General features: G+C 44.2%; 4 protein-coding genes, 1 long non-coding RNA gene and 1 pseudogene across 9 annotated transcripts; 2 read left to right on the top strand and 4 right to left on the bottom strand.

The window, feature by feature from the left end:
* Nucleotides 1-980: 980 nt before the first annotated feature.
* LOC112342335 lies at nt 981-1,893 on the bottom strand (annotated as a pseudogene).
* A 309-nt stretch (nt 1,894-2,202) lies between these two features.
* On the bottom strand, nt 2,203-3,289 carry LOC112342346. 3 transcript variants are annotated; one of them, XM_024664026.1, is made up of 3 exons: nt 3,168-3,289; nt 2,880-3,105; nt 2,203-2,446 (listed from the first exon to the last, which is right to left on the bottom strand). In XM_024664026.1, exons 1-3 carry the CDS (start codon nt 3,175-3,177, stop codon nt 2,428-2,430), a joined length of 255 nt encoding a protein of 84 aa, XP_024519794.1. In that variant the 5' UTR covers nt 3,178-3,289; the 3' UTR covers nt 2,203-2,427. The 3 variants fall into 3 exon arrangements, with proteins under 3 accessions (XP_024519794.1, XP_024519792.1, XP_024519793.1); XM_024664024.1 differs by lacking the exon at nt 2,203-2,446 and adding an exon at nt 2,680-2,818; XM_024664025.1 differs by lacking the exon at nt 2,203-2,446 and adding an exon at nt 2,680-2,818 and having other exon boundaries at nt 2,880-3,096.
* A 2,068-nt stretch (nt 3,290-5,357) lies between these two features.
* LOC112342370 (triacylglycerol lipase 2-like) lies at nt 5,358-6,970 on the bottom strand. The gene is made up of 5 exons (XM_024664054.1): nt 6,863-6,970; nt 6,680-6,775; nt 6,302-6,609; nt 6,111-6,191; nt 5,358-5,850 (listed from the first exon to the last, which is right to left on the bottom strand). Exons 1-5 carry the CDS (start codon nt 6,968-6,970, stop codon nt 5,358-5,360), a joined length of 1,086 nt encoding a protein of 361 aa, XP_024519822.1.
* Nucleotides 6,971-7,098: 128 nt separating this feature from the next.
* On the top strand, nt 7,099-10,913 carry LOC112342369. Its single transcript, XM_024664053.1, has 9 exons — nt 7,099-7,190; nt 7,515-7,617; nt 7,693-7,752; nt 7,852-7,906; nt 8,023-8,246; nt 8,428-9,876; nt 9,935-10,492; nt 10,574-10,632; nt 10,692-10,913. The coding sequence occupies exons 1-9, from the start codon at nt 7,099-7,101 to the stop codon at nt 10,786-10,788; spliced, it is 2,697 nt and encodes an 898-aa protein (XP_024519821.1). The 3' UTR covers nt 10,789-10,913.
* Nucleotides 10,914-20,722: 9,809 nt separating this feature from the next.
* On the bottom strand, nt 20,723-21,341 carry LOC112342351. The gene is made up of 2 exons (XR_002990940.1): nt 20,888-21,341; nt 20,723-20,809 (listed from the first exon to the last, which is right to left on the bottom strand). It is a non-coding gene; the product is annotated as an uncharacterized LOC112342351 (long non-coding RNA).
* A 1,292-nt stretch (nt 21,342-22,633) lies between these two features.
* Nucleotides 22,634-24,340, top strand: LOC9648017. Of its 3 annotated transcripts, none has more exons than XR_002990932.1 (3): nt 22,634-23,293; nt 23,355-24,149; nt 24,231-24,340. XR_002990932.1 is itself a non-coding variant. In XM_024664011.1 (2 exons), exons 1-2 carry the CDS (start codon nt 22,805-22,807, stop codon nt 23,451-23,453), a joined length of 588 nt encoding a protein of 195 aa, XP_024519779.1. In that variant the 5' UTR covers nt 22,634-22,804; the 3' UTR covers nt 23,454-24,247. The 3 variants fall into 3 exon arrangements, 1 of the variants encoding a protein (XP_024519779.1); XR_002990933.1 differs by having other exon boundaries at nt 23,355-23,629; nt 23,678-24,247; XM_024664011.1 differs by having other exon boundaries at nt 23,355-24,247.
* The last annotated feature ends 216 nt before the right edge of the window (nt 24,341-24,556 follow it).

Here is a 24,556-nt window from a genome sequence, read left to right as displayed (position 1 = left end):
CCAGCCCTTTGCTGAAAGCCCAGTTGCCGCTCTTCTACATGGACATGAGGGCTGCGGACTTCAGTTCCCCATAGCAGGCTGTGGCACAGATTGCAAGACAGATGTGAACTTGGGCTTCTTGGCTCATAGATGTGGTAGCTCAAAGTGCCTCGCAACTGGCTTCCATTGCTTAATGTCTATGTGACTCTAGAACCACTGCTGGAAAAAATTATCGAAGGTGGACATAATCACTATAGCAGCCCAGTTCTACTTGGTCATGGCTATGAAACATCCCAGGAAGGAGGATATAGGCACCCTCCTGGGATGTTTCATAGCCATGACTAAGCAGGACCAAACTGCTGTGGTGATTATGTCCACCTCTGATGACATTTTTTCGACAGTGGTTTCAGAGTTACACAGACGTCGAGCAGTGGAAGCCAGTTGTTGTGGGGCATGTTGGTGAAAAGAACGCCAAGGCATTCCTGTCAACCCTCGTCGCCAAGTGCATAACAGCAGGTGCCACAGCTCCCGACTCGTGGTCGGAGAGCAGAGGGTGTATGAGATCTGTGGTGGCTACCCTTTAACACTTGAGAACTGTGTGATCAATGTGTTCGAGCAGGAAGCAGCATGGAGGTGGTTCTTGAAGATATGGTGGTGGCACAGCTGCCCATGATTCTCCTGGGACTGGAGCATGGTCACGGCTGGGAAGAGGCTAAGTTCAGGGAGGTGATGAAGCTCATTGTGGCGCATGGTGCAGTTGGGCTGTCGAAGATTTGCCGCCATATCTTCAAGTCAGACATCTCGGAGTGCCAGCGGCAGATCAAAGCAATGCTCTCCTTCAATGTGATACATGTTCATTACATGCTGCCGGGACTTGTTTATGATGATCTTCGAGACTTTGACATGGCCATGAACTGTGATTTCGTTATGGCAAGGTCGCCTACCCACCATGTGGCTATGAAAATGTTTTGTGATGGTGCGTTTGACAAACTGGACGAATAGAAACTTAGAAATGTGAATATCATATTAGTCCCTAACAAAGAGAAACTTTTGCAAACGATTTCAACTTTTGCTTTCCATCCTGCAAGGATCCCCGTGAATGTGCATCCACAGCAACAGCGCATGCCTTTCCGTCACAGCCTTGAGTTCCTTCTTGAAAGAATGCTTCGACTTGAAGAAGACGGAGGCGGGCATTTTGATCCGGACTTGCGTGACCAGCGCTTCCAGCAGTTGTCTTCTGTCACCAAAGCTGAGCCTACCGAAACAGTACCAGACCTGCTTTCTGATCTTCTCGAGCTGCACTCGTCGCCATCGCTGTTCTCCGCCATCAAACCCCACGATGTGCTGTCTGGACTGATTGGCAAACGCTGCTTCTGCTCGGTGATGAACGATTCCGCTTCCAGTAAGAGAACGCTGCTCCTGGCGGCTTCAAATCTCCCGGGATAGCAGTAGTCGTCCCTGTCCCTTCCGTGGAGGAAAAACGCTAGAGATCCGTCAGGAAGGCCGATGATCTCAAACACCGGAACCCAGAGCAACCCGCAATCCATTCCTCGAGGGGTGGTATGATTCGGCAGCCCACCACCGAAAGAAATCCCCAAGTAACATAGATTAAGTTCCCCAGCTCCGGATTCTGATGCACCCAAATACCCACCAGATTCCTGACCCGTTGATGAATCTGAACAGCGCCTTCTGCAACTGCATCCCATGCCTCCAAGTGCTCAAGTCGATGTATTCCTCCGCTTCTTCTTCTCTAACCAGCCTTTGGCACTGCGGGAACCAGAGCTTATCAGAGCTGCAGACGTCTCGAAGCTTGCAAGAAGTGTGACAGACGCGGCTGGATGTCAACCCGAACACATCGTCCAGAAGATCAGTCAACAAGCCGTCGTGATCTCCCATCGACAGAGGTAACATTATCAGAGGTAACAGCAGCGGCAGAAGCAGAATCCATATCTACAAAACGCACACAGCAGTCAGCAGCTGAGCTTGAGAATCGGCATAAAATAAAGAAAAACAAGAACAAAACCACCTGTTTGTCGATTTCTTTCCTCAGTGGACCTACCTAGGGAGTAGTCGCAGCTCGGCAGGCGAGGATGCAAAAGAAACCCGCCAGGCATTAAACATGATTCGACGAGAAATTCCAAAGTTGACTACACTACAAACATTGAATAGCAGTTGTTTAATCACCCTATTTGCAACTGCTGCTTCAGAAAACACACCTGGCGGTGGAACGCAAAGGTCTGGATTGCATTCCAAAAACTCTGCTCTGAGAGGGGCAGAGAAATGAATCGGATCAGATCAAGGAGAAGAAGAAGAAGAAGAGAAGATCAACTCCCTACGTGCCATGAAGCGCTTCGATGCTGCTGGAATAGAGCCCTAGACAAAACCACCAAACACTAGCGACGACGAGCTAGAGAAGAGCTCCTGTTGCTGATGAAGAAGAAAATGTTTTCAAGTCTGTCCGCTTGGCCTAAGCACCAAAAAAAACAAAGCAAAAAAAGAAAACAAAACGATCACCCACCACATCAAACAGGACCAAATGCAATTGCTGAGGGAGGCGAAGACGACTCGGGCGGAGGCAGGAGTAAATGGGGGAGCTTAGTGCTCTATACTGCAGCTGTTAAGCTTCAGGCAATTAAAATCAAAGATTCCGTGGCTCCCACGAAACGAGAAGCAAAGTCATGAGCAGCACAAAAGAGCACGTAGATACAGACGAAAACAAAGAAAAAAAGAAACCATCGTTTTAGATGATACGATCAGCACTTGTCAAGTCTCACTCAGACGAGCAGACAAAAACTTCACGGAATCAGAGGGGAATGATTTCGCATGAGAATCAGGCAGGCTGCATGCACGAGAGAGAAGTGTATGATCAAGAAACAAGAAAAAGTGGGAAAGGAAAGTACCTCGAGTCGGAAATCTCCCTCACAAGCAGCCGAACATTTTGCGAACTCATTTCAGCTTGCTGCAAGCAGAAATGAATTCGAAGGTTTGCCGTGAACGTCTTTGACACTCCAACGAGCTCAGCTCCCTCACAAGCAGCGCAACGATTTGCGACTACGAGTGCCATGAACGTCTTTGACACACTGCGTTGTTGAATTCGAAGGAGGCAGCACAGCGAATCTGTTTCAGCTATGAGACACACTGTTAACATCAAGACGGCTCAACCGTTTCAGGACAAAAATCATTCATACCTCTGTGCATTCAAAGCATCAACGAGTCATGTTGAAAACCATTGCCCGAATTGACACTCCAACCTCACTCAGTGCCGACATTCCTTGAGCAGAGCGAAAAGCTCATCCGTAGTCTGTTTAAATGCGTGATCTTCAGCTGCGGGACCTCGGAAATCTGGAATCTGGTACCAGAAAGGTCAGTAGCAGATCACCAGCAAATGTACAGTTCCTACACTCTGAGCTTGGCGCTTGAGCAACGGTGGTAGGATATCGAGTTCTGGAATGAATCTGCAAAGCCAAAACCTTCTGAAGCTGAAAACAGACTAAAGGCAGAAACAGAAATATCTCACGATTCGGCCGGACCTGCAGTGCAAACGTCCCTCTCTTTTCTTCCTCTTACAACCCTTTGTAAGCCATGCAGGAAATCTGAGTTTATCTTCCATCTGCAAAACACATATCGTAGAATATCCGAACAAGGTTATTAAAGCTTACAGCATCGAACGACTCCCTTCTTCCTTGCAGAACAGATGAACTGCAGATAACATACCCGTAGATACCAGTACATCAGTTGAGAAGTTGCATGTCATACCAGGTCAGAGCCAGAACTGCACAAAGTAAGTTTGTGAGCTCCCATGTCCGATACTTGTGCATGCTTTTGCTGGTCATGTCTCCAACGTAAAGGTAATCCGAAGCTTTTGAAATAGAATCCATGATAAACGCTTCCTTTCAGTTAGCAGGCTTGTAGTTGATGTAGTTTTCCTGACAGAAACAAGATAGACAAAAAAAAGGTCGAAACTGTTGTCTTACCTGAACAAGGAGTGCAACAAACTCGAAATCTTCAAGTATGAGATTGATGCGAGCTGGAAGAGGTTGGTTCGTCCGAGTGCCTAATTCAGCGCACAAGCTTAAGAACAACGTGTGTTAGTAGTAGTCGTAATGCTGTGTTCGGATTCTTACCTGTCTACGACAGCGAACGAACTCGGCATACTATCTTTCGCATCTAGTTTCCTGTTTACGGGATTTCCAGCACACAGATACTGCAGACTTCAGTGATCAGAAAGAAACACAGATTGGAAATACCACCAGGTACGACACCTGCATCTGAAGCAAACTCTGTCGAACATTCCGTTGAGCACTGTCTACAAGCAATTTCAGAAATTCCTGAACCAAAGCTTTTGTCAGCAGCTCGTGAATCGCACCAAGCTACCTTATCCACAAGCACGTTTTCTTGCTCCTGAACACCGAAAAGCAATTTCAAGATCTGAAGAATAAACAACGTTACCAGACGTATCGTTTGTTTTGGGTTTCTGGAACTTGAGCTCGAACCAGTAATCCGCAAGATTGCGGATGCGCTTGTGATATCTGTCATTACATATGCAAATGACTGGAAGTTTGCCCCGTCTTACTAAATCAGATAAAGACTGAATCGTTGAGTCCTCCAGCTGATCCATCCCTTCCACAATGAGCAGCGTCTTTCTACTGAAGAGCAAACCAGAGCCGTCGATTGTTTAACAACTCGTTCAGAATGTTTCCCAGCTGCTTTTCCTTCGACGCAATAGAAAGTGCCTGTGATGAAAGCTACATGAAGATGAAATATCAAAGCAAGGTTTCAGGATTACTTACCGAAACCCTTGCTGACGGCAACAGCAGCAATAGATTTTCCAACTCCAGGTAGCCCGCTGGTCAAAACTGCCCTCTTCAAACCTGCACGAGCCAAATAATCTTCCCATGTTTGCAGCCAAGAGTGCAGTCGCAAAATCTGCCAACATAAACTTGAATGAACACAAAACAAAATCACAAAGTAGTACCAAGTTTTGCTTTCCAACAATGTCCCCTCTTGCTTTCGGAGAGTACTTCTCAGTCCATAGCACAACTTCTTGAGCTTTTTTCACTTGTGTGGCCTGCATTGTGCATTTCTTCTGCCTCTTTGGTGGAGGATATAGCACCGGCTCTACAGTAAGCGGCAATTTACGCTTCTGAGAGCTGCCAATCACGCTTGAAATCAAAATGCGCGATGCATTTTCTGGATCTCTAAGGAAGAAATCATACCTCCTGATGAATCTCCTGCTTTGAATCGAAATGCCGTGACGCCTTCCAGTAGGCAGAAGTACCCGGAGCAGCAGATGTTCCAGGATGCAAACCCCGGCGCCAAACAACATTTCTAACATATATTTGCATCGTATGTTTACTTGCAGAGGCAGGAGAGCTGTTTCACTTGGCAAAGAAGTCGAGCACCTTCTTAAACACCAACGAAGTTGCGTTAGCTCCGAGCACTAAATCACCGTGCGCATAGCGAGGGATGATCTCAAACTGAGGATGTCCTGGCAGTTCTTTCACTAGACGCTCAACATCTTCTCTGTCAGCGAGTTCATCCTTCTCTCCCCGGATCAGCAGAATGTCACTGGGGATCTTGGAGAGGTCATACGATGGCGGATTCATGCTTCCGTAGTGCATAAGATTGCCAATGGCGCCGTGATCATACTTTTGAAACTCTCCAGATCGTACCACTGCAACGATGATGTCGAAAAGGATGATGGAGGAATAAAAAAACGCAGCAGATTTCTTACACTGAGCCATTTGCGCAAGATTTCTCATCGAGGTTCCCTGCATCTCGTACCGGGATCTTCTTGTTGGATTGATGCAGCAGTTCGGTCCTGCATTAGTTTCCGGAAGCTGGTTGAAGGCGAGATTATCACAGTAGTTCCTGTGACAAGATCCAGCACATTGTTGAAGCAATCCTCATGTTCCGTTCGCTGAAACTTGCAGACGGAGTTGATCACCCTTCTGCCTCCCGAACTGATCTTGGCTGCATTGAATCAGACCCGGTGGAACGCAAAAATACTTCTGTGATACATACTTTTCAACGCGAAACTCAAACACGCCCGCCAGCAGAAGGATCTGACAGGAACCAGGAGTTACAAAAAGCGGAAATGAAAAATGAAAAAAAAAACCTTGTCTAAGTACATCCGCGAAGCGACGGAGAGCATAGGGGCGTCAACATGCTCTAAGTACGCAACGGGAGCATTGCGGCCTTCTTGACCTGGCCTGAAACGTCTCCACGGGAAAACGCAGCAAAAGCAGTCATTGCAAAAGACTCGTAGTGAAAGTTTAGAACATTGGAAATGAAGAAAGAGTAAAAGAGTAAAAGAGTTTACCTGCGAGAAGCCGACATACATTGCTCGTTGATTCGTCTGAGCATGCACGAAACGTAGCATGTTTGGCAAATCTTGGTCAACCAGAGTATCCCAGGTCCAGTCCCAATAGTCCTGCAAAGCGGCTCGTCAGAAGACTCAAACTCAAAGAGTGGAGTGCGTGTCTGTCTACATCGTCTCAGCGTGTTAATGAGGAATGGCCGTAGCTGAAGTTGGAAGTTCTTGTGTTTCCGATGAAGACATCGTAACCAGCGTCGGCGAGCAGAAATGCGAGTGACCTTTGGTTGATTCACAACCCACACCTCTCCTCCCTGCAACGCAATTCAACTCACGCAAGCAATCAGTCAGAACAAGAATTGATAAAGAGGAACGAAGACGCACCTGCATAATGCCATGGTACAGAAACACCGGCCCCTTGGATCTGTTCGCAGCATACATTCGTTGCACACCCAGCAGAAATCCATCCTTGGTTGGAACCTGCGGCAGAAGAAAACGAAAGATTCAGAGTCATTGAAGTGCTTGATAGTTTCACAGACCGAAAACTCCCTGCAGGTGTAGTGATACGGGTTGACACAGGCCTTTCCTGTTGTTGAAGACTTCATGAGTGACGGGAATCCCGTCCGCAAGTTTGAGGAGTGAAATCAAAACAGCCGGCCACCAAGCCAACTCCATTCGGAAATAAACTGTTACAGAGAATCCTCGAAAAGCGCGGTGGACCTCAACAAAAACTGCTTCCAACTCCTCGAGGTGTTAATATGATAGTCTGGAGTTTGGACAATCGTTTTGTACTCGCCGCGATTATGGGTAAGATACCTCACGAACTAATTTTATGGAATAACATGGATGTGCAGATTGCCGGATATGTGTCTGGAATGCGGTTGATGGCAGTCTGGTGCACTGTTTAACTGGCCATACCAAGCAGGTATTGAATTTATTGATTCTATTCTTTCTTAACATCTATTATTTAGACTTACGTGCTAGATGTACATCCATGCAATCCTCACATTGCAATGAGTGCGGGCTACGATGGCCGAGTTATTGTGTGGGATGTAAGTGTATTCGCTCAAAAAAAATGATCACGAATTTTGTTTTAGATCTGGGAGGGCCGTCCAGTAAGGACATTTGAGACGGGAGATTATAATCTTGTCGATGGCAACTTTTCACCGTAAGCTTGTTCTCATATCCATATACTGTTCTCATGTTTGCCAATTTTCAGGGATGGAACCTCATTGGTTGTTTCCGATGAGGTCGGCCAGGTCTACCTTTTTTCTACGGGAGCACCACCAAGTCAAGACGACGAAGATGCGAAATACGACCAGGTATCAGGAAGATTAGCTTCATCTCCTTCTCCTAACAGCTTTTTTTTGTTTGTTTGTTTTTCGGGTTTTGTTTAGTTTTTTCTTGGAGATTATCGGCCTCTTGTTCGAGATACTCATGGAAACGTTCTCGATCAGGTAAATAAAATGATGTAAGTGCTTTTATTTAGTTTTAGTCCTGAGTGTTGTTCTTTTCGGGTATTGTTCTTGCAAAAACTGAGTATCTTTCTTTTACAGGAAACTCAGTTGCCTCCTCATCAAAGGAATCTTCAAGATCTCTTGTGCGATGCAAGTAAGCTGGTGACTTCTCACCTCGTCCAACTTATTTTTCTGTTTCATTTTCAGGCTTGATTCCCTATCCAGAACCTTATCAAAGTTCGTACCAGCAACGTCGTCTGGGACTCCTAGGTTGCTACTGGCAACCACCATCAGTTCAGCTCGCAGTGGGAACGTTTGATGATCCAGCGTTTATTCCTCAAGATCAGCCTCAAGCAGTAGTTGCCGCTCTACAAGCAATCGAGCAAACAAACCAGCAAGGCAACAGATGGGTAGAACAACCGGCGGATGGTGAGGCAATGGACTGGGATGAAGAAGTCACTGGATTGAGTGACGATTCTGGTTCTGATTACTGCGCGAGCGAAGAAAGCTCGAGAAGAAAGTGGTACGATCTGTGAATCGGAAACAACCGACAAAGAAATTGACGAAATCGATTCTGATGGGCTTCGTAACCGAAGAACAAGGAAAAAGAAGAGAGAGGTACGTACGTCCAGCTTTTGCGTCTCTGATAACTTCAATGGTGATTGTCCACTACAGGTACTCGCAACCTTGGTGAGGAAGCAAAAGCGCAGGCGCTTGGAGGAGTCAAACAATGCTCTTTTGATGCCTGAGGAAATGCAGAGGCTGAGGTCTAGAAAGCGGATAAGAAAGTCAAACCCAGACCATGCATTGAGGCCTATGAGGATGGCAGCTCGGAATGCGTTGACCATGTTTTCGAGCTTACATGAGTACGAAGACGACGAAGCACGCCGCCTGGCCGCTGAGGATGCCAAAAGACCTGGTACATCTGGAGAGAACGAGAACCAGAGGCTTCTACGCAACGGGAAAGTTCTTACAGAAACTCAGGAACGTGAAGACGATGAACCTCCGAAGAAGAGTCCCGCAGAGACTTCGGATGTGGGTGAATGCAGGCGGCCAAGGTCTCAGCGAAAGTTAGTACTCAAGTTGAGAAACTGTGCACAAACGTCCAACAACGAGGATACTTTTCGGAGCCTCGAAATACCAGAACAAGGCACTTCTAAGGTCCCCGTGGCCGAGGCTAATGACAGTCATCCAGAAACAGATGGTTTTATCGCGGACGAGAATCCCACTGAAGCTGTTTCGTCTGACGACAAACAGGGATACATATGGAAGAAGGGGAAAGCAGCCAAGCGTGCTCGCATGCCTTATCACAGCAGCAGCAGCTCCGAAGAGGATAAACTGGTAGACGTTCCTTGTGATACCAAGAAAGGCCTTGAAGCGACTCGTGTAGAAAACGGAGACACAAAGGTGGTGGCAAGGGCGATCATTAGCGAGTCCGAGTCGGAGAGGTCTCTTTCAGCTGACTACCGTGACGAACAGCAGAGACGAGAGCAGAATCACACTCTTATGAGCAATGAGTCCTTACAGAATGGAGAAGCTCCAGATGGTGACAATGACCCTGATTACCACGAAGAGGTTTCACCCGGCAGTAACAGTGAGTCGCTGGAGGATGCTTACAAGCCCGAGGAAGAGCAGGCAAGTGAGGACCTGGACGTGGACGATATACAAATGAAGCGCAATATGAACAAGGCCGTCTACTCAAGGAGAAGGCCTCGCAAAGTTGCGACTAAGACCGAGTGTTATGAGGCCGACGAGCACGCTTCAGGTGGCCGCAGGAGAAGTACACGGCTGGGGCAGGGTCGCGTGGTTAACAGCAGGTCCACAAGAAGCAGGAGAAACGTCGGCCGTTCCTCACACTGGGAAGCTAGCTCGTCTTACGACGACTCGGACTGGGATAGAAGCAGCGACGACGATGGACGCCGAAAGCCCGAAAGAAGAACTTCGAGCAGACTTAAAGTGAAGCTGCAGAAGAACGTTGGGTCGAGGTACAAGGATTTCCACGTGAGGAGAAACCTGAGCACGGTGCATCGGAGTCCGAGCAACGTGTCCTGGTTACTCTTGATAGAGGTGGAGCGGACGCGCTACATCCCACAGTATGGTGATGAGGTGGTGTACTTCCGACAGGTAAGAGATCCAACGAGCTTGTCTTGAATTATGTTTGAATTGAAACTGTCGATCGCAGGGACATCAAGACTACTTAGACAACAAGCGGCTCGACGACGATGGTCCCTGGAGAAGCGTGAAAAGGGAACTGCAAGCGGTCGAGTTCTGCGAGATCACCGGACTGGAGTACATCATTCTCGAGGTGTCGGGGAACACTTGTTGCCGGCTGACTCTTGAGTTCATGGACGGGTACAGGATTCGCGGCAGCAGCTTCAGCGTCGACTTGCCGGAGCTGACAGACTTCGCCGACTTTATAGTGGAGAGAAGCCGCTACGAGGCCTCCATGGCCAGGAACTGGTCCAGTCGGGACAAGTGGAGGTCGGACGAGGAAGAAGGTGGTCGCTGGTGGGAAGGGACGATAACTCAGGTGAAGGCAAAGTCGCCCGAGTTTCCAAACAGCCCCTGGGACAGCATCAGTGTGCTGTACAAGGACGAGCCATCGACGACGAACCACTGCCCCTGGGAGCTTCACGACGTTGAGAATCCTTTAACTTGGGAGTCGCCACAGATCGAGCAGGACAAGGTGCGTGAGCTGCTCGACATCGTGGACGAGGTGCTCCACTCGAACCAATCCAAGGTTTGTTTTTGCGCGATCGATCATAGACGTGAGGAAGGTTTTGCTTTTGCTTTTGGCTTGACGAGCTTTTGCTTTTCGCAGGACGAGTATGGCTTGTGGAGGTTGCAGCAGGCCGTGAGCAAGCCGGATTTTCTTGACAGGCAAGTTGGAAAAATCTCTTGCGATTGAGAAAGAAGCTAAAGGTTTTCAATCAATGCAGGATTGCGCTACCAATCTCCATGGACGTGATTCGCGAGCGGCTGGAGAACAACTATTATCGTAGCGTGATGGCGGTGTCACACGACCTTGGATACTGATCGACAACTTCCGGACATATTTTGGGAAACAGCATTCGTCGGTGCTCAAGGTGGAGCGGCTGAGAGAACGCTTCTCTGAGGCACTGCAAATGTGAGCTTTGTAAAAAATTTCTCGAGGTCTTAGTTAACGAAGAAAAGAAACATATTCCTTACACATCCATCTACATTATCAGTCCGAGGATCACTCTCAATCTTTTTATACCTGGAAAACCATGAGGACGAAAGAAGTCGGGGAGATGGAGCGCCATCCTTCTCTTCGTCCTCTTGTCATCGAGCCCACGTACTGATAGAAATCGCGAGAATCCACTGATCGTGGCACAAGGAACTCGAATTCCCGCCAGACCACTGTACGAACGGCCGCCAGTGGCCACGTCTTTATTTTCAAAGGGACCGTTAGCTTAGGGTTCTTGTGACGTCTTTCATAGCTGCTGCAAACCCTGATTTGTGAAGGTTGATTTTGTTCTTGTTGCTGCAAACCCTAGTGATGGAGTTTTCCTATTGCCATGGTGCTTGTTAGCACCATTGCAATTTATGTGGTTTTTAAGTTCATCACCATTTATCTATGGCAACCACACCCTCCTTTAATGCACCATGGATCGCTTGTAAATCTTCCTTCTATCACATGTTCCTCTACCATACAAAACCCAGTAGTGACTATCGGCAGCTCCAAAGGGTCTCATCCACCTACAAGAAAGTACCAATTAGATACTGCCAGGCCACGTTCATGTCTATGTTCTTGCCCGGAAAAAGACTTACTATCAGAAGCTTACGACATATAAGCCTTTTTATTTCCGAAGATCCGAATCAGAAAAAAATTTCCTGAGAAAAAAAGAACACTTCGTCGTTTCTATGAATCACTGAACCAGCAGCAGCGCCACTTTGCGCTTTGGACCTGATCAAGCCATCCAAATCCTGATCCAGTATTTTAAAAGCCGCACAAAATCTAGATCTAACAAATGCTTACCCGATAGAGGGTTGTGGCAATGTCAGCTTTCAAGAGTGCCGTGAAGGGCTTGGAGGTTAGCCACAACATCCATTGCTCCAGCTATGGCAACAACGACTTCTTTCAAGGCACCATAGATCGCTTGCAAATCATCCCTCGCTGCCACACGAATGAATTCCATTCTTGCACACATGGCAACATTCACTGTTCCAGCCATGGCAACAACATAAATGCTAGCTTCTAACATTTATGAGAATCTCCAGGCAATAGCATTTAACATTTATGCCGCACTCGAAAGTTGGTAAAATAGAAGCTCCGAGTCGGAACGTAGGTCGAGGCTTCTTGAGAGGGCAGCCAGTACCAGAAATGGGTCCTGGTATCAGAGAGACTAGTTGACTGTTTTAATTTTCTTTAGTTTATTTTCAAACAGATGAACTGCGAAATGGGACGTCAATTCAAAACATGTTGGAAGATCCAGATTCCTTGCTGGCTACAAGTTGTTGTAAGCTAAACGAATGCTAATCTGTAGGAAGAGTTTTTCTTCCTGGCTAACTAGAGAACCTAACTGAAACTCTGGAGAACTAGTTTACCGATAGAGAGAGTTTGAAGAGCTTGAAAACCTGTAATGTGGTTTTGGAAATTCTTGGTTATTGGTAGGCTCGTAAAGGCCCTGGGTGAACCAGATAGTATGAGCTCCACAATGCTCAGATATGGAACTGAAGGTATTAGATTGTGGAAGCGTTGAAATGCAGGCATAACCGAAAGGCTTGGTGGAGTGAAACCACCTCATGTTTGGATAGAACTTGTCCCTGTGAGAGATGTGGATTTCTGGTTGTCCGAGTTTTTTTATTATCTAGGATTAGTGGCTTGTGGGGGAAATAACTAACCGAATGCTAGTGAATATGCAAGTCACTGAAGGCAGCTGAAACTCTATTAGGTGGTTTTCATCAAAGAGTGTAATTTCACTTGGAGAAACAAGATGGTATGTCTTTTGGCAATTAATGGGCGAACGTGGTGGGTGGAGTACCAGTTGTTTTAGTACCCTATTGAGAGTGGAGAGCACTGACGCTACTAACCACTTAGTGCCAAAGGAACAAAGGAAACCTTGCAATGCGAATTAAGCTGAGTCTATTGTATCTGGTTTAGGTTCTGCCTGGTTTATTAGAACTTGTGTAATAAGAGTTTAAATATTGACAAAATGAAATTTGTTGCCATTGAAAGAGTAATGGGACTTAGCATAGAGGTGGATGAAGTCCTCTTTTGCTTTGTTGATATATTACTTAATTGTTATCTATCTTCATAGGAGCGACCTCGGTGGGTGAAGAAGTACCAAATGCAAAGGAACTCTTGGTTGGGAGGTCTTAGACCTCCTTAGCAAGTTGTGAAAAAAGCTAATGGGAATGGCACTTGCAGGTCGAACAGGCAAGCAGTTACGTTGACGAGTTTATGGCCTGGTATATGAAGATGCACGAGCTAGATATGTACCAGAGGATGCGTGAGAACAAGGAGTTAGTGCGACAATTTTACATTCTCAGTTATTTGAGTTCGAAAAGAATGACATTCAGGCAAGTCTTTAATTGGTTTCTTTATTTATATTTATCTATTTATGGTTTTTCAAATGGAAAAATGATGCACTCCCTGAAAATTTTGGATGTATGTGGAGCAGGCTCATGTGTGACATTAGCGATTTTGAAGTGTAGTACTGTCCTTTCTGGCTGGATTTCCTTCCCGGTGGCTGTCCGGAATGGGAGATGGCCAGCTACAAGATACACAAGTCAGCAAGATCGGCCACCAAGGGCAGCAAGGGCCAGGCTTTTTCTTCAGCCCCGTCGCCAGATCGGAAGAAGGTGATATGTTGAGGATGCTGATGCCAGAGAACGGAAACGGGAGTTGGGAAATCATTCATGCAGATTCAGGAAACCTTGCAGTCCAGTAGTACTTCAAAGCTGGGACCTTTTCCGCCAGGACTAAAGGAGCTTGAGGATTGGATTGTCAGTCACAGGTCAAGCTGAACTGTTCACTTTTTTGTGCAAAGTCTCTACCGAAATGTGTCCAGGGAGCTGTTGATCTTCTCATCATCGATTTGCCTACTAGATGCGTTGCTGAGCCGGGGGTGGTTGATCAGTATACGGAGTTCTCGGATGCTTTACTGAAGAACTTGGTGAACCCTGCTTTTGGGATACTAGACAGAGCTGGCTACATGGTGGTGTTTGTGCTATCGGATGATTTGCCGGCTTTGAATAACACTGCAGAAACTTGCAAGCTGAAGTTCCTACAGACAAACTACGCGCACACGGCAAGGTCCTGGGGATACCGTATTTTTAGAAAGGTTATTCTGAGTTAAATGGCGACCAGCACAAATCGTTGATGTGGCAGGACTCGCTAACGTGGTGGGACTCGCTGATATGGCAGGACATGCTGATGTGGCGGGACTCACTGACACGGCAGGACTCGAGAGCAGAGGCTCTAAGAGGTAAAACAAACTCTGTGTTGAGTTAAGTAGTGGCCAACACAAATCGCTGATGTGCCAGGACTCCTGGAAAGGTAACTCATCCTTTCGAAATTGGTACTTTTTAATGTGGAAAGCATCGTTGCCATGTGTATTTTCGGTTCCCCCTACTCCAAGGTTGCAAAGAACAAGGACATCCTGAACACATGCTACACTCCTTGACGAGCCAGAAGATTTCCAGTTCCCATGGTATACTATTGTTTGTTAGCAGATAGCAGCGAAAATAGTTGAAAAGTTATGTTTATACTAGCAATTGCCAGCAAATGCTGGGTGGTTGGCAAATTTGATGCCATTTGAAGAGGTTTCCTGAGCTTAGTTATGTTTGCTATTTGATCGACTCCACAACTGAAAGACATTCTCTTGACAAAATGTGTTATAAGCATTATATAAGCTAGATTAGATCACTATTGAGTTGCATTCCTCCATTTTGAACACAAAAAGCCCAAAGAATACTTCCAAGTCCATCTTTGGTGCAGGTGTTGCTACTTGTTCCACAGCCCGCTAGAGAGGTTCCTGGGATGAGCCGAAAACCATTATATTGCAATGAGAGCTGCACTCAAGAAGCAATAGGATGAAAAGTATACTTCTGCCATTAGCAACTTAATAGCATGTTGCCATAACTAAAATGGGACACCATCCAAGGCACACCAGTCAGTGCTAGCTTTGTTGTGGTGTGCACTTGAAACTCACAATTGCAAGTCAAGGGTGGCTGAGTAGATAGTTTTGTGGAATCATGGTTATATTTAGAATTGTGCCATGTATTTGTCAATCTACTTAAGAATTTCAGCATAGACTATATTCACAGTGTAAAAGTGTTGATCATGTGGTATAAGATTGCCTTGAAAGGGGGTTACAAACACTTGAACACGAAGTTGTTCAGGTGATCTACACCTTGACAAAGCAACATAAAGTTGACCATGTGTGAAAATAGGTTAGGGGAGGTAAATGCCAACATGGTTGAAAGTTTGGCCTTGGGCTTTAAAAATAGTTAAGCAATAACCCAGACGAACTGGGAATTGTCTTCGGGACATCTTGAAAGGGATTTCAATATCAGAAGGTGTAAGGGTAATATGTGGAATAAAAACTCGCGATCCCTTGAATTGTCCCATGATAATTTCACAATCTAAAGCGTTCTGAGATGCTTGCTTGAGAATGAGGCGAGTGCCATTGCATAAACCAATTTGTGGAGATATGTTCCTAAGAAGAATCAAAATCACATTTTTTTTTAGAATTAATTTGTGTGATGGTAGTCCCGATGGGGTGATTGAATTTAAGAATTCAATTGGGAACTCTTTAGGGTGATCTGAGTTAACCGTGTCAATGCTCAAATAAACATATGGATCACCTGGTAGTCTTCCAACAATGTCATTATTTATTCTAAATGTGTCATCATTGAGTGGGGTGAGAATAACCTTTGATGTAGTTGTATAGGTATTTATAATATCATCAGTATTTGGGAAAACAAAGTTTACAATAGGTGTAGAGATAGATAATGCATGTGGTATTTTGATAATATTTGGTGGGAGACATGGCAACTGCAAACTACTATTACCCATTGCCAAGTTTGAGAAGCCATTCAGAAATACAAAGATTGCTTGAACGCATATTCTTTGTTAGTGTTAGTGTTGTAAAAAGTGACCATAGTCTATTCATTTTAATTGAGTTTGAAATAATAGAGGTTCTATGGCCATGGGGAACAACAGGAAAGGTTTGACGAAAGTCACCACTTGTAATCACTATAACGCCTCCAAATGGTTTAGAATTACATTTAAGATGCTTTAAACATTTATCAACCATAGAGAAAGCATGTGTGTGGACCAAATTTCATCCCATATGAGAACATTTGCTTGTTTAATGGTTTTTCCAGTATCACTATTAATTGTTAAAGCAGAGACAGAAGTTTCATTTAAAGGAACAGGAAGTTTAAAAGTTGTATGTGCTGTTTGACCATATTTTAGCAAAATGTTTGCAATCCCAATCCATGCCATACTGATTACTTTTATTTTTTAAAATTGTAATACTGTAATGATGGTATTAAGTAGAAAAGTTTTTCCAGTACCATCAATAAAGAAACATTGATGTTGGTTAGTGTCAATGGCATTTATAATGAGTTCAAAAATATAACGTTGTTTATAACTGAATTGATTTATGTTTGCATTTATTTGGTCTTGTGATGGGTCATGGATCTCTATATTAAGCATGTGTTTGATAATGGGAGTAAGAGTTGGGAGTGGTAAACCAAAATCACAATTAGATTTATTGTGTTGTTGGAATTTTGAATTAATATCGACTAAAACAATGTCAAAATAGTTTATATCATTTCTAGCATAATCCTCAAACATATCAATTTTGAATTGATCCCATAATAGAATTGGATCTTTTGGTGAACAATACAAACAAATAAAAACAAATAATTATCTTAATTGGGATGGCATTTTAAAAGTAAAAACTTCTTGCATGCAATGTTGCCATTCTGAATCATCTGCTAAAAGTCCCATTGCCATAGCTACTTGTTTAAAAGAGGAGAAAATAACATCTTTGATAGTACATATATCCTCAAATGATATAACACCTTTTTTATGGAGTAATATAAGCCACAAGTGGTACAACTCATTATTAGAAGGAGATATGGAATACATTCTTGGTATGAGTTTAGCTTTTCGTTTGTGTAATTGCCATTTATGAAAGGATTTGTTATATGTGTAATATAACAAAATTTGAGCATATGTATATTGCCTTGCATTAGTATCTTGCACGTTTAAATTGAACTATTGTGTAAGCATTGTTCCATTTTGAGTGGCTCTTTCTAGTGCTTCTTGTTCATGACTTGGTTTGAAATAGACATTTTGAAAATTGGGTAAATGAACTGGAAGGTGTATAATAGTTAGTGATTTATCATGCATACGAAACTTAAATATATGCCACATGGCTTCAGGAGCAGAAATATATCAAGCATCGACAAAACTTGAGATTTCATCCCAATTTAAAGTCCCTCGTTCTTCAAATGCAATTAGGAATTCTAATGTTGCACAATCATAACCTTTGTATACATATTGAAATAAATATTTAATACTTTTAATAGAAGCGCAGATCTCTACATTAATGTGTGCTTTATATTTTTTACAAAGGTATTTATTATAAGGAACAACCCATCTATTATCAATAGTACAACCATTCTTTATGAAAGTGCGTCCGTTATTGGGTCAGTAGTAATCAGGATAACCATCAACACAATAAATGGTTTCAACATTAAATTCTTTTGGATAATTTTTAGAGCATTTATTATTTTCCATGTAAGGGCTTTTAGGATTTAAATTACCATATAGACCATGTATCATATGATTTATAATTATGTTATGCAATTCTGGTTCTAGCAGTGGGTGTGGCAACTATGCGGTGACAAATTCATCAACCGAATCACAATTTCTTATCTTGTCTTCACTTGATAACATTGCTAAGAAATGACAATGAGGCAAACCTCTTTTCTAGAATTCAATAACATAAACATATGCTATGCACTTCCCAAAAATTCCTTTGATATTTATGTCATGTAAGAATTCTTTAAGCTTTAAGTTGAAAACTCTTGAAATAAGATCAGATCGATCCTCAGGTGATTCATTCAGTTGTAAGTTTTGCACAATTTCAGGCCACTTTGGGTTGCATGTAAATGTAATAAATAAGTTAGGTTTCCAAAATGTGTGACAATAGCAATAACATCTTGATAATGTTGTTGCATTACTCGTGGGCTACTAGGAAATATAGAAGGCAAAATTATAGCTTTTCCAGGTTTAGCATTATTAGTAACAGCTCTGTTGCTAACATAGTCCATAATACCTGTGTAGTAATCCACTTTTAAGTGTTTTTGATAAGTACGAAAGAAATTAAGGTTGTTAGATTCAACCTTTACATATGCATCAACTATAAATTGTTGAGTGAGTTTTTCAGCATATAGTAATTGATCATAAAGGAAAGAGTTGCCAATACTATCTCGTTGAGATAATCGATATGCATAGTACTGGAGTAGCGTTACATGCAACTCATTGTGATAGATTTTTTTATGCCAACCTTTATCACCAAATGGTAAAAGTGAAGGATAAACTATAGGATCATAATTTTCATTAAGAATAGAGATTTTTGTTGACTGTGAGTTATATGAATGTATGCATATTTCTTTGTCAAGAGATGGCTCACCCTCATCAATAGCGAAAACAATAGCAACATCATTAGTCCGTGGCAAATTATAACGATGTAGATTAATATTTTCACTTCTAACAATCATATAAACACCATGTTTTGGAGTTCCATTGCAAATTGAGCGATATTGTTCTTGTGATTCAAGATTATACATCATTTGAAAAGCTTGTGCATACGGGTTTATTGTTCTTAGCAATTTATCTAATTGTAATAATAAATTAGAATCACAATTTGTGTTGAATGGGTTTTGCTTTCTAATATTTGTAGCCTCAGATGCGTCAAGCATGTAAAGTTGTCCATATGATGGTGGCACGTTAGCAGCAGGATATGCTGTAGCAATATTGTGATAAATTTGACTATGTATTCTAAAGCAATATGAGCCTTTACCACTTAAATTATTAATATTATCACCCATTGATGCAAAAGCTAAAGCACTGTTGAAATTTCTTATGTTAATTTTAAAATTGGAGTTTTTATTTTCATTAAAAAGCATATGCAATATAGTAGGTAAAGATGAAAGTTGGGGAAGGGAAACCTTTCCATTCTGGCAGCACATTGATCTTGACTCATTTTCAAAATGTAATGCACCACAAAAGACATATATGGATGACATATTTCCAATATTAAACATATGTATTTTATGGTCATTATAATTATTTTGATGTGCTAATTTATAGACTGTATAACTGTGATGATTACATATATTTGTATTAGTTTCATTAGCATTTTCAAGGTTTATATTTGTATGACCTTCATCAGCATATGCTATGTTTGTATTAGCATTGTCAAGATTTGAAGTAATTTTTTTATTAGCATGTTCAAGGTCTAGATTAGTTTATTCATTAGCATATGCAAGGTTGTTGTGAATATGATTATATGTGCTAGTGTCAGTAGTTGGAGGCAAATGGTGACGTATGCCTCTGAATACTTTGCAAAGCCGAGGCATATTTGCTAGGGATGATAAATGAGATGAAATAACCTATCTAGTGTAAATATAAACTTAAAGCAAGAAGTAAAAAAAGAAAGTCAAAGCACTTATCTTAAAACTAGCACTTGCCCAGCATATGCTGTGTAGGTAGCAAAATACTGTTTTGATTTTTTAATATAATAAAAACTAAATTGGAATTGTATAAAAAAATCAAATATTTTATTCCACTTTAATTATGCCTAGAAAATGTTAGATTCATTACAAAAATTAATTCTTAAAAACTTGATAATATAAATATTTAGAACAAAATATACTCCTAGGCATAAATAAAAATAAAGCTTCGAGATAGAGTTCCTTGGTAAATGTGACTGTCACAGATGGTCCGATCCAGTCAGTCACTAAAATGAGTAAGATATCTCAACATTCTTTAACTTACTCATGTTCCACTTCAAGAGTAACTACATTGATTAAGGCTTGTAATGCCGAAGGGGCAATGAAATATTGGTCGGGGCCAGTGGCATTTACCACAGTAGACAGCTTAAGGATGTGTTGTTTCTTTCCAAGCTTAAGAGGAATGTGAAGAAGAATGTCCTTGAAAGTATGATCAAGACAACATAAAAACCATGTCTTTTGGAGGCTGAAAACCACCGAGTGTCATCGCACCACCCCCCTCGTTCATCCCTCCATAACAAAAAGAGAAAACGTCCTCCATGGCATTCTTCTCAACACCTCTGTCGTCGCTGGTGGAGGTGCTGCTGCTGCCACTGGGTGGACCACTGGACCCGTTGGATCTAGAGCCCGCGGGTCCAGATCTGCTGCTAGCACCTGTTCCCGCGGGGACTGGGAGCCGCAGCTTCACTGGCCATTTACTCGCTCTCCTCTAGAGCTACGCCCTTTCCCTAAAGCAGTGGTGGAGATCCTCCATGCCGGGGGTGACGGTGGTGAGACTGTAGCTCCGGATCTGCTGTTGGTGCCTGTTCCTGCGGGGATTGCTGTGGCGATTGAGCAGGAGATCTCTGAGTGGAAGATGTCTGCCTAGCCACAGCTTCACTCGCCATTTACTCGACCTCATCGCTCTCTTGCCCTTTCCCTAAACCAGGGGCGCTCCACATTTGTGCAGGAAAATTTAAAAGATCTCAACAAAAAAAGTTTGGATGATGATAGGAAAGACACTTGCATGTGACACGTGTTGGTGTGCCTTCTTCTCCCGCCCCACGCGGCTTGGCCGCCTCCCATTGGCCGGGAGCAAACATCAGAAAAATTTCTCGCGCAACCATGGCTACTGACCCTGGCCTGGGCTTGGGATCCAATGGCTGGCGAGCCTCCCCGCTATCGCTTTATGTGTATAGATTTTCAGAGATTCTAAGTAAAAGCCTGAACTCACATTCTTACACTGGAAAAAAAAAAAAGACTATACAATGAGAGCACAATCTGTACACACCTTAATCTGTAAACAAAAGCAACCAATAAAACCTTGGTGAGCAGCCGTGAGAGGTGGGTGAAGTTTGCAAGTTAGAGAACTTACCTTGGGCTTGTTCTCTCTCGCAAAAGGACAGGGCTAATGGTTTTGGCCGTGAAGGCTAGCTCTGCCACTGGATAGCATCCACAAACCCAAATGAAGACGTCTCAAATTTTCACAGCACACAAAAATCCAGATTGTTGGGGTTGGGGGCCAAATTAGTGGCTGCCGGCCTGACGCTGAACACAGACCTCTGCAGAAAAAAGCACAATTGCTGCGATTGCCACTGATCCAAGCAAGTGTTAGTTCAATTGCGGCAGGGCATCTAGGGCGAGCTAAAAAGAACGGGCACAGGGGCAGGACACCACTGGTGACACATGTCACATGCCTGTCTTGCCTCGCTTGGAGCCAATGACCACCGGAGCTGTGGTGGCTCTCTCGCACTTACTACACTTTTAAAAGCCTGAAACGCAGCTCCAAGGAAGTATGTGTATGTCGTTCTGCTGTCCAGAACGGTGCCCTACTTGCCATCAAAAACTTCGGGCTTTAAGTGCAACAAATTCCTTTGAGCATCAAGTTGTATTAAGGACTGGAAAAAAAGACAGAGCTCCACACCAGCACCCAACCTTAGCACTAACAGCAGCTCCGCGGAGAACAGCACCGGATTGTTCTCTAAGTTTGCAAGATCAGTGTCGCAAGGCTCCTCCTAGGATGGGTTTCTCAGTGCTGCCCTCTTTAGCAGACTTAACAGGAGTGGTGGCGAGAGTGCCACCACCACCACCACCACCACTCAGACATAGTCTCTTTGTCATTGTTGTGGAGAAGAAAAAAACTAGGATGATAGGAAAACTAATGCTTTGCTACTGTTGTTTGTAGCTTTCAACTCTAACAAAGTCATAAAGAATGAACGAATACCTACGATGGGGATCAGATGACGTAAAAACCATGTCTTTTGGAGGCTGAAAACCACCGAGTGTCATCGCACCACCCCCCTTGTCCATCCCTCCACTGCTGCCACTGGGTGGACCACTGGGCCATTTACTCGCTCTCCTCTAGAGCTATGCCCTTTCCCTAAAGCAGCGGTGGAGATCCTCCATGCCGGGAGTGACGGTGGCGAGACTGTAGCTCCGGATCTGCTGCTGGTGCCTGTTCCTGCAGGGATTGCTGTGGCAATTGAGCGGGAGATCTCTGAGTGGAAGATCTCTGCCTGGGAGATCCAGGAGCCACAGCTTCACTGACCATTTACTCGAGCGCATCGCTCTCTTGCCCTTTCCCTAAAGCAGCGGCGCTCCACATCGAGAGTGACGAGGCGATTTGTGCAGGAAAGACACATGTCGCTGTGCCTTCTTCTCCCGCCCCACGCAGCTTGGCCACCTCCCATTGGCCGAGAGCAAATATCAGAAAAATTTCTTGCGCAACCATGGCTACTGACCCTGGCCCAGGCCTGGGATCCAACGGTCGGGGAGCCTCCCTGCTATCACTTTATATGTATAGATTATCTATCACAATAAGGAGGAGTTGCCGAAATTTCTGGGCCACCAAATCCAGCCAATCGCAGCCATCCGATAGGGGTAACTGTAAAGGGGTTATTTCTTTAACCACATCTTAGTGAATTATCGCGCTGATGTTTGCTCTTGGCCAATGGGAGGCAGCCAAGCCATGTGGGGCAGGAGAGGAAGGCGCAGCGACGCGTGTCATATGCATGTGTTCTGTAACAGATCTTGCTGGAATTCCAGCCCTCCTGCTAGAGCTCGCAGAGAAAATCCAGTGCCGATCAATGCAACCCGGGATTGTGGGCAATGCCAGTGATCACTGCTGTCCAGGAGACTAGATTTGGATCCAGCATGGCGCGGAAGATCGCGATCGCGGGGCTAAGATGGCCGAATTGGATGTAGCTCGTGAGGATGGTATTTCAGGACACTGCGTTGCTCTCACTCGCCATGGAGAGGAGGATCTTTGCCTTGGGAAAAATCCCAATCATTGATGTGTATGTCCAGATTGTGGATGTTCAGAGGTGTGGCGGATCTTCTCCCAAATCGCAGTGAAACCGATCTTAGCGATGGCCAATGGGGATATGTTGAGTTCACATCTCTCGAAGCTTTCCACAAGGCAAACCGGTGGCTAAACCAGAGGGGAAAAACTGAGAAGAAGATCCGCAGCTTGGAAGAGGAAAAGCGCGAGGAAACAGAAGAGGAGAAGCACGAGGAAAAGTCTTGGAGTGTTAGCGCGCTCCAGATTCTGATCAGATTCACTGAGCAGCTTTACGAGGAGCTCAACGGCAAATCCAGCGACCGAGAGAGGATCAAGCGAGCGCAGAAGATGATGTGGCTCCAGAAAATGCTGTATAGGATCTCGAGTGAGAGGAAACCGTGGAAGGAGCTTCAGTCCGGCGAGGTGGTCTTCGTGAAGGAGGCAAAAGAACTATATGATCGTGCAGGGAGAGATTTTGTTGCCGAATTCAAGAGGAGACAGGTAAGTTTGATATACCTTCCAGATTCCAGATGGCCGTTAGCTAATAACGTGTTTGTTGTAGAGAGCTGGAGTGAACGATGAGTGTTTGTTTTGTCGGAACCATGATGGCAAGAAGATGATCGGCCGGGCTGGAGCGAACTCTAAGACGACTAGACCCTAGGTTTACCTGAGAAGAGAACACGAGCAAACTGTTCTAAGCACGTCGAAGAAACGAGAAATGAAGCTGGCTCCTAGCTCGAGAAGTTGGCTGCAAGGATTGGTCAACTGGAGGCCAGTGCTCGGACTCTAACATCGGAGAAGCCAACTCTCAAGAGTCAAATCCAGAAGTTGGATCCGGTAAGGCTGTCCATGATAGTAGTGAGGAACGACGTAAACCAGTGCCAGATGGCTGCAAGATGGCGAGAAGACAATATAGCTGAAGCTGCTTGTGACCGGGGTTTCAGATGGCTGCGGAGACTATAAGACAGACTATGCTAGACGTTCTCTCTCATCTGGTGGAATGAGGGAAGTGTTCGGACAGGAGCCCCAGGGGATAATGGCTGATGGAGTCAAATCCGCTGCACGAGGTGGAGCTCTTGGCCAGGAGCACGTCGAGAAGAGGATGGCAGAGTTTGGAAGCGAAAGGCAAGCCTGGAGAAGCAAGTAACTGGCAGCTGATGGAGAGGATCACGGGGCTCGAGGCGCTCGAGGAGAGAGAGACGTGCCTGATGCAAAGGAAAGCTTTGGGAGACTGAACAAGGAGCTTGCTTGATGTTTTTTTTTTTTTTTCTTCTCTAGATTGGAGCTCACTCGATGCATTGCAGATCCTTCATGCTTGCAAACTTGTAACAATCGACCTGAAGAGACCAAGTGCCAGGTAAGTCTCGAGATTTTGTGTAAAACTTCTTTTGGATCAATCAATTGTTGTGATTCGCGAATACTTTCAAATAAAATGCAGAGACATTTTTGAGAACAAGGTGGGAATTTAACGATTGTGCAGTGAGCCGCAAGACAAGGTACATTTCCCAGTCCCACCACCCTGGGGCTCTTGGGTGGTGGGAATACTAAGATACAGTTTCTATAGTATATATATTTACAAAAGATTTTTTTAGTAATTATTTTCTTGACTGGATCTGAGTAATGTTCCTAAAAACTTAATGTTTTATATTTTAGGTAAACCACATAATTAAGTAATGTCTTGCTAATAAAAATGAGTAATAATTATTCTTAGTAATTATTCTCTTAATATAAGCTTATCCCAAATAAAAATATAACTTACATATA

This window comes from Selaginella moellendorffii, unplaced genomic scaffold (assembly GCF_000143415.4).
Source record: "Selaginella moellendorffii unplaced genomic scaffold, v1.0 SELMOscaffold_106, whole genome shotgun sequence".
Classification (NCBI taxonomy): Eukaryota; Viridiplantae; Streptophyta; class Lycopodiopsida; order Selaginellales; family Selaginellaceae; genus Selaginella; species Selaginella moellendorffii.
This window is presented reverse-complemented; position numbering and strand designations above follow the sequence as displayed.